The sequence below is a fragment of the Emys orbicularis genome, chromosome 1 (assembly GCF_028017835.1).
Source record: "Emys orbicularis isolate rEmyOrb1 chromosome 1, rEmyOrb1.hap1, whole genome shotgun sequence".
Taxonomy (NCBI): domain Eukaryota; kingdom Metazoa; phylum Chordata; order Testudines; family Emydidae; genus Emys; species Emys orbicularis.
In genome coordinates this window covers 164,819,665-164,828,647 of record NC_088683.1, presented here as the reverse complement: position 1 = coordinate 164,828,647, position 8,983 = coordinate 164,819,665, and the positions used below count along the sequence as shown (strand labels likewise).

At 46.7% G+C, this 8,983-nt stretch overlaps 1 protein-coding gene across 1 annotated transcript in view; it reads right to left on the bottom strand.

Annotated features, from left to right (window-relative positions):
- Nucleotides 1-944: 944 nt before the first annotated feature.
- Nucleotides 945-8,983, bottom strand: part of LOC135891264 (coagulation factor V-like) — a 53,833-nt gene continuing 45,794 nt past the window's right edge. Inside the window, exons 18-23 of the mRNA XM_065418825.1 lie at nucleotides 8,461-8,555; nucleotides 5,786-5,941; nucleotides 4,439-4,583; nucleotides 3,028-3,176; nucleotides 1,924-2,106; nucleotides 945-1,091 (exon numbers count right to left, since the gene is read on the bottom strand). Of these exons, the coding sequence (XP_065274897.1) occupies nucleotides 945-1,091; nucleotides 1,924-2,106; nucleotides 3,028-3,176; nucleotides 4,439-4,583; nucleotides 5,786-5,941; nucleotides 8,461-8,555 (875 nt within the window). The remainder of the gene's footprint in view (nucleotides 1,092-1,923; nucleotides 2,107-3,027; nucleotides 3,177-4,438; nucleotides 4,584-5,785; nucleotides 5,942-8,460; nucleotides 8,556-8,983) is intronic.

Sequence of the window (8,983 nt, the reverse complement as noted above, 5' to 3'; positions counted from 1 at the left end):
AGATCAGAGCAGAGTGGAGGCTTTTTTTATCTACACTGGCTGGCTATGACCCTCCAAGGGACCACCTACCAGCCAGGGATTGCTGGAGTGCAGCATCACACCCGCTTCCCAGCCCCAACACCAGCGGCTACTGGATGGTGGTGTAGACAGTGCTTGTGTGTGTACTGGAGACTCCCCCTTCAAGGGGAATGCCTAGGGAGAGACATCTGATAGCTTTCAGCAGTGAGAGGGCTACAAAGAGAGCAAATCTGGGCTCAGGATTAAGCCCAAGGTCCCTGCCCTCAGGAGATTTAATCTAAAATTAGGTCAGGACCAGGACAAAAGGAGAACAGACCATTGTGGGTGACTAGGGGAAGAAGACAGTGGTAGAGAAATGGAGGGAATGCGTTTGGGTGCACAGATTCCCATGGAAAGGGGCATGTCAACCTTGCATGCTTTGTGGATTTAATGTTTGTTACTTTCTCTTTTTAAGGGTGGGTCTACACTGCAGCTGGGTCGGTGCAGGTAAACAGACACGTGCTCTGCTCCAGCCTGCGTGCTAAAAATAGCAGTATGGCTATGGCGGCTCGGGCTAGCCACCTGAGAACAATCCCACCTGACCTCTGCGTCCATATGCGGCTGGCCAGCCTGAGCTGCCGCCCACGCTGCTGCTCGAGCACGCAAGCACGTGTCTACCTACCCGCTCTGGGAAGCGCCCTTCCAGCTGCTGTGCCGTTGTATCCTTAATGTACATTTATATGAATGAAATATCTGCCAATGAAATCTCTCTTTTAATTCACGTTGGCAAAACACCAAGATCCTTGGAGGAAAGGCACTTCAGAAGGACTAAATATGACCACTCTAAGAGTTTAAAAAAAATGTAGTTCTGCATAGTGACTGCTGAAAGGTGTAAGGCTCCCAGACTTGGCAATCCTTTGTTCATGTGTACTCTGTGTGTCCAGCACCTAGAAAGGATCACAACCAAAGAGTTCTACCCGAAGAGCAATGCTTCGATTCCAGGTTTTAGGAACAATGCGGATGAACCTGGAAAATATGGGTGGATTTAAGAAATGCTTGACCTGTCCGCTGCTGTTCTCGTTCCCCCCAAATACCTGAAAGTAAACAAAACAATGAATTAGTGAAAAAAAATTACCTTAAAAATGCTGCTGCTTTCTTTTTTTTCCCCCTGATCTAAATGCTTCAGAGTTGCTGCGTTAGGGGACAGGGAGGTGGATTGGATCACTCCAGTGTTGTATATACAGCCTTCCTCCTCTAGGTCACTGGCTCAAATCCAGTCAGATCCAAACTGTGGTCTGTGGAAATGATTTCATGGTCTCTGTTTCTGTCTACATCACAGAAACCATCACCACAATTGGTGCTAACTGGCCCCTGTGTTGGCTGGGGACTGACAAATCCCCCCTCTCTTATCCCTAGATGTGGTCCCTGCAGGTCGGGATTGAAGCACATCCGTCAAGGTGGCTTGGGGGATTCTGTAAGTGCTGTGTGGATGAGGGAGGTCTCAGCTCTGTCAATCTGGGACCTTCCACCAGCACTAAATTCACTTAAAAAAATTAAAGCAAAAAATATTTTGCAGTGATGTTTGGCAGAGGCTTCCGCGTACACATTCTGTGCATTCCTTTGAAATGTTCCTCTGTAAAAGGCATGCCACTGATTTCATCCCAGGTTCAACGGCATTCCACAAAAATGTAGCATCCCTCCCTTTTATTGTTGAAAATTACTTACATCAGAAATAAAGAGCCATGAAAGGGAAGTTCTAGAGTCCTGTATAAGAGAAGAACCACTCCACCAGCATTTTAAATTCAACTGCAGGAACAATTTTTTGTGCCCTTCATTCTGGGGCTGTCCCTCATTTGGGCCTGGAGAAGTAGGACAAAGTGCTTGGGATTCAGAAATGGACAGAATTCTCCGAGTTTAAAATGGTACCTTTCCCACTGAAGTGGAGTCATCCATATAAGGTTTCCATTCTGTGCCTTCATCTCTGTAAAGGATGGCGTAGGTTTTCACAAACTGCTCCGTAGACATGGACTTGCAACCCTGGGTTGTGATAGCGGTTATCTTCTTCGCTTTGAGGAGATCAATCTGCAGCCACTGCTGGTGGTTGTTTGACTACAAACAATACAAAGAGTAATGCGTGAGCAAATGTGTGTTTGTGCCAATATTAGCACAACCAGAAACTTTGCTCAATGACAGTTAAAGCTGTATGAAGACATCCACCCACCCAGAACCTCAAACCTATGCAAACAAAGTTAAGGGAAGCGCTACCAGCGTTCTCTGCTGGCCACACATCTGTTTAATCACTGCAGACGATACACGCTGACCCTCCATCCAGCATTCACTTCCATCGCCAACGCAGAATGAAAAACAATACAAATTCATCCCTGGTGAATTAATGTAGCTCTCATAAAGCGCTTCTCAGCAATAGATCTCAAAGCGCTTTAAAGTATCAACATCATCCCCATTTTACAGATCGGGAAACTGAGACATGGGGGGAACTGACTTTCTCAAGGTCACCCAGCAAGCCAGTGACAGAGTTGGTTATAGAACCCAGGCCTCCTGAGTCTCACTCCAATGCTCTAGTCACTAAGCAGTACTGCTGAACAACAGTAAAGCCAACAGAATTGCACCAGATGAATTTGGCTCACAGGCCACCAACCTTCAGCGCTTACTCATCCACTGAGTCCAAAGAGACCACTCCCATGAGTAACGGGTGCAGGGTCAGGCCCATCAAGTTGAGCATGCTGGACCTGCTGCCAGTCTCCACATAGTTTCATTGCTTTCCACTTCACATTATGAAATTAGCAAATGTTCTTTTTTTAAAGAAAAAAACCCCCCTCTTTGCGAGCATGTCACAAACCTCCCCCTGGAAGGGAACTAAGCAGGCTTTTCACTGGAGGATTGGATAGAACAAACCAGAGCACAGCACGGAGGGGGCACACGGAGCAGGCACAGACACACACCGGAGCAGCAGCACATTTGCTAATGGCAGCAGCTTTGACTTAGCATTTTTTTCTTTTGTTTGCTTCTTACCTTCGCTTGCCAGGCATTTATCCTCCCTTGCTGATTGAGACGCGCGAGGGAAGGCTCCCATGAGTTATACCAGGATTTCTTATAGGAAGAAGCTGTAATCTGAGCATTCTTGATCTCCCCATTTTCCATTCCCAGTGGCAGAGAGCAACCTGTTAAGAGAATAGCAGTAGGTCTCCATTTCATCTCTTGAGCAGCAGTGGACTAGAGGAATAAGCAACAGGATAGGAATGCCTGTCTCTGCCACTGACTTGCTGTGTGGCCTTGCTCAAGTCATTGTAACCTCCCTTGTGCCTCAGTTTCCCCATCTTTAAAAAGGGGGTAATGCAGGGTTGTTGTGAGCATTCATTTGTTAAAATGTGTAAAGCACTTTGAAGTTGTGAAGTGCTATCTACATTCTAACTGCTCAGGGAGTGGCAGAAGAGAATACATTTGCAGTCAGGGTGTGGAGCTCTCTTTGCCCAGTCATCATTAAAACTAAGTCCAGCAGATCTGTGAACTAAAAGGTTTGTGCGTCTGCCTATTATGGGTGAGACTGTCAAAAGCACCCAGAGTTAGACCAATTCTGAGCGCTTTTGAAAGTCCCACTCTGTATTAGTTTATTTGAATGGCAATATAAGAACAAGGGGCTTGTTGTCCAGGGAACCGGGGAAAGGGGATCCACAGCCTCTCTTTTCTAGGTTGCAGGTTTGAATCCAGCCCAGGGCAGGCGTAACTGCAAGTCACCCATGCGATGACTGTGCAATGGCTTGTGTGAAATGAGATTTACGGCCTCAGTCCTGTTCGCCATGAGCTCACATCACCACTTCAGGTAGTGCTGACTGTCAGCACGCTAATGGCCTCTTTGTTTTTCTTCTCAGAGAGGCCTATGACTGAATGAGACATGAAGACTAAACTCTGCTCCCACTCCCAGAGGAAGTTTCCCCAGGTCTGTGTTAAGGCACATACATAAGGCAGCGTGCAGAAAGCTGGCACTGCCACTGACCATGTCTTGCCTGTTCTGTGGATAAACAGAGAAAAGCCAGAGCTGTCAATCCAAATACAAACACCAGTACTAAGAGTGGGCTTTTCAAAAGCACTGAATGGGAAAAACCCCTAACTTCCAATGGCTTTCAATGGGAGTTGGGTACCTAGATGCTTTATTAAAAAAAAAAAAAAAAAAAAAAAAAAAAATCGCACCCTAAATTCATTAAGGCCAAGGATTTCAGAAGCATCTTGTGATTTTTGGATGCCCAACTTGAGAAACCCAATTTTCAGAGGGTGGGCAGAGCTCTATTTGAAAATCAGGCCCCTTTGAGGTGTCTCATGTTAGGCACCAAAAATCTTGGCCCATTAAAAAAAAAAAAAAAAAGGTTGAGCGTATTTTTCTAAGGGGTAGAGGGGAAACAAGTACCAGTGAGTTCTCATTGCTCACCTTCGACTTCGCAGCCCAGGAGTTCCATGCGAAGAGTAGGCCTGTAGTAGGAGTCAGTTGGATAAACCCTAATATACCTAGCAATGATAGGTGGATCAATATGGTTGTCTTTTATCCCATGGGCATCTGAATTACCTTCAAACAACTAGTAAAACAGAAAAATGCAATTAAGATTTCAGAAAAGATAATGATATTAATTACAAGCTTGATCCTGCAAACCCTACATCATGAGATTAAGTCTTTACTTATGCAATTTCAATGGGGCTACTCACATTATAGCAAAACCTAAAAACACATCATCCTTATCTTTGCCTTACTATAGCATCCAGAGGCTAAACCAGGACCCAGTGTGTTAGGCGCAGTAAAGACCCTTATTAGGATATTAATAGACAGACAACTAAGACCAGTGGAGACCTAACATGCATTAACACCTATCATACAAACACCATGACACTGTGGGTATGGCTACACTACTGCAGCTACAGGTGCAGTGTGCTGGGGCTGTACCACTGTAGTGCCATAGTGTTCACCCTTCCTTTGTCGCTGGAAGGGGTTTTCCATCAGTGTAGTTAATTCTCCTCTCCAAGAGGTCGATGGAAGAATTCTGCATCTACAGTGAGGCGTAGACTGAGCTAACTACATTGCACAGGGTGTGATATTTTTCAGAGCCCTGAGCAATGTAGCTAGGACAATTTAATTTTTAGGTGGAAACCAGGCCTCAGAGTTGAGCTCCAGCTGGCAGGGAAGGGGAGTTTGGGCATAGATAGGAGACCCCTGAAGGTGCTATATGGACACTTGGGTTGCACATGCGTTAGGTAGCTACTGCTAATATTAGCAATATATTGTGACAGGGTGCCAGGGCTGGGCCGCACTGAACAGGGGCGTGAGTTCAGCCCAGCGTCCCACTCTCCTTGCACATGTGCTCAGGGGAAGGGCCGTGAGCCAGAAGTGGGGACAGAGGCCTGTGCAGAAGTGGGGCTGCACAACCAGGGTTACGGGGCTGGGTTGAAGCCCAGGCTGGGGAGATTCCTTATCTCTTATTACGATCCTGTATTCTGCTGTGTTATACACACCAGGCCAGACTAGTAAAGGGATCTAGGTGCCTCACGATGCAGATAGGCATCTAGTGCGGTTTTCAAAAACCCCTTTAGGCACTTAGGTCCTTTGGAATTAGTGGGATTTTCCAATCTGCACCTTCATGCGCCTAAATACCTTTAAAAATCTGCCCCCTTATTCCTGGAGAAAAGCCCCTGGTGGCTGCCTGTGTGTTACTTTCTGCTGAGCCATCCCACCCGCTTACAGCTGCGTAAAGCCGGGGAGGCTGTGGTGATTAACGAGCAGGCAGACCTTCTGTCCCCCAGTGCTGTTTCCTATGAAGGTGATCCACTTCCGTTTGTCCTTGCTGTAAGTCATAAAGAACTCTTTGACATACAAGGACTTCATCAACTGCTTGGCTCCCTGCGTCTGTATCCCTGTGATCAGAACTTGCCTTTGCAGGTCCACCTGTAGAAAAGCAAGATACACAAACTGTACGAAAAGCTGCACCGTGAACCCAATTTCATCCTCTGGCAGCTAGGGAGTGGGGCCCAGGCCTGCATTTAGGCACTCAGAATGGCACTTCCATGCTCAAGATGGGTAACGGGGTGTCTAAGCTGGTGCAAGAGTCCAAATGAGGAGTTGTGTCCTAACCTATTTTATTGATGTGTGTATTGTAGGCATTTTTGGGGTGCCCATCACCACAGTATCTGGGCACCTAACAAACATTAATGAATCCATCCTCGCAGCGTCTCTGGGCGAAGCAGGGGAGTGTTGCTATCTCCACTGTACAGACGGGGAGAGCGAGGCACAGAATGGGTAAGGCCTACATTTCCAAAGCAGCCTCTGGTTTTGAGCGTCCAGCCGGAGATAACCAGGGCTTGTTTTTTGGGGATGTTGAGCCCCCACAACTCCAGCTAAAGCCACCAGGGGCCATGAGTGCTCAGTACCACTGAAAAATTAGAACCTGGTGTCTCAAGCTGGGCACAGAAGCACCCTCCAAAAACAACAAAAACCAGCCAGGCAACGTTTGAAAGTTTTTGCACCAGGTCACACGGTGATTGTGTAGCAGAGCCAAGGTGTCCCGATTCCTGGGAGTGAGTGCCTTCACCAGAGGACCCTTCCTCCCCCCTTAGGCCTTCTGATGCAGACAGTGAAAAGGTCAGTGATGTTGTTTACTAGCGAAGCTGTGCAGGAAAAGAAAGATGCTCTTTCTGCAGCTGATCAGAAGAACCCCTCCCCCCCCCCCCCCCCGCAATTATTTTAAAGGGAGTTTTCAGCCCCACTTCACCAAGCACAAATGGATTATTTCTCTTTCCAAGTTTTCTGCCCTTACGAAAGAAAAGCAATTCTTTTCATGGATTTCAGGGGGATTTGGAAGGCATCTGTAACCACAGACCCTGGTTTCTACTGAGCAAGTCATACGAGAGCCATTAACTCCTTCACAGCTGCTAGACTGTTTTTATGTATTTTTAATAAATAAATGATGTTGACTATAATCACTTCAAACGTGTTGGGGGGAAGAAAGAGGAGAGGAAAGGTGTTGGGCTGATAGCTCGGGGGAGAGCGAATCTTCTATTTATCCAGCCAACATGTGCAATGACAGTGCAAGCTTCCCCCACGCTAGCCCACCAACAGGCCTCCTCCCTGAGCCGCAGGTGCCATCCCCAGGGCTCACAGGAGTGTTCGGTCTCCATGGCCCATCCAGTCCTTGGTCTCTCTTCCGAGACTCCCAGCAAGGGGGCCAGTTAGCACCAGTTTTGGTGGGAGAAGGGATGGGTTTGTGATGTGGACTGAGAACATCAACTCATTATACACAGGTCTCTGCTGTGATTTTCTGGCTCCAGCAAAACCAGGCTGGATTCAGACAAGCGACATCGCAGAGAAAGCCAGCACATCTTGTTATCTATCTTGTGAGCTGTTAAGTTCCTCCTTAGCAGCAGTTTTAATTGAACATCCATAATAACCTGCAGCTGCTTATAGAAAGTTTCTCTTTGATCCAGTAAGATGAGCGAAGAGGCAATTTTTAGAGGAGATAGGCTTAGCACAGCTCTGACTGGCTGAGCAAGGAGTCTGGGAGGCTCTCATCTGCCACACCTGGTAAAGCAGCTGCCTAGGGATCACACATGTCCCATTTAGGAGCATGAGCTGCAGTGACATGCAGGACATACTGTCTGTCGAGCTACAGAGAGCAGATACAACAACAAACAGGCAATTTCTGCAAAATCTTCTAGTGCTACAGCCAGTTCTAAGGAAATACTCAGTGGGGGCCTGATTTTCAAAACAGCTCAGCTACCACCGCCGGTTAGGCACCGAAATGAAGTGACCGGATACTCAGAAGTACTCCGCACCCAGAAGTCTCCACTCTTGAACATCTGGCCAAGTCTTTAGGGGCCTAACAGGTCGCTGAGCTTCTCCAAGAACCTGGCCACTTGTTCTGGGGTATCTGGAAAGCCACCAGAAGCTGAACAGGAAGAGCTTAAAGTACAAAACAACTTGTAATGCATTAACGACCCTTAACCCCTTGTAACAGTTTGTGTAGTGAAGTAGAAAGCAGATGTCCAACCCATGACTAGACTGGAGGATTAGCTGGTCACGCAGCAAGGGGTGAATACATATACACATTGAGAGACGGGGACAGCAAAAGGACAGGCTGTTTATCTACAGTATGATTATACCCTAGGCAGCGGCAGGGCAAACTTCCCCACAATTCCCCCCGACAACAGGCCACGACACTGACACAATACTGGGGCAGGGCTCAGCATCCACTTGAAGAGGAGCGTGCGACCTACTGAATCATCAGTACCACTTCCTGCAACCCCTGAGTTTTCCTTGGCAGCCTCTTTGGGAAGGTCTAGTTATAGTTTGACCTTGTTTAACACACGAGACCCCAAATAAACCCAGCATGTGTGTGGTGGTGTAGCTGCAGGCATCAGCTAACCGGTCTGGACGTCACAGTGAGCAAGTATGTATTATACAAACCATACCTGGATCCATGGAAATTCACTTTGCTCCATGTCAGTGCTCCAAGCATTATATTTTCCAGCGTTGTTTAATCTAGCTAATTTAGGCTCCCAATAGTCTAGGTGGAAAAAAGGAAGAAAGATATATGGTAAAAATCAAGGAAAACCAGAAAGCCACTGGCTTCTCAGCGTGCATATTTCAGTTCTTTTTTGGTTCTTTTTTGGTTGTCCTGAAGAAAGAGACTCCAATACAAATACCTGATAAACTGTAAAGCTGACAAAAGCTTTAGAGACATTGGACGTTATGAAATAAAAATTGACTGATCTTTGAAAACATGATTATAGTCAGAAAAGTGGCTTTAAAAATAATATAATACCTAGCGCTTATCTAGCGCTTTTCATCAGCAGATCTCAAAGCACTTTATAAAAGGGATAAGTATCGTTATCTCCATTTTATAGATGAGGAAAATGGAAGTACAGAACAGTGAAGTAATTTCCCCACCGTCACCCAGCAGACCAGTGGCAGAACTAAAAATAAAACCCAGGT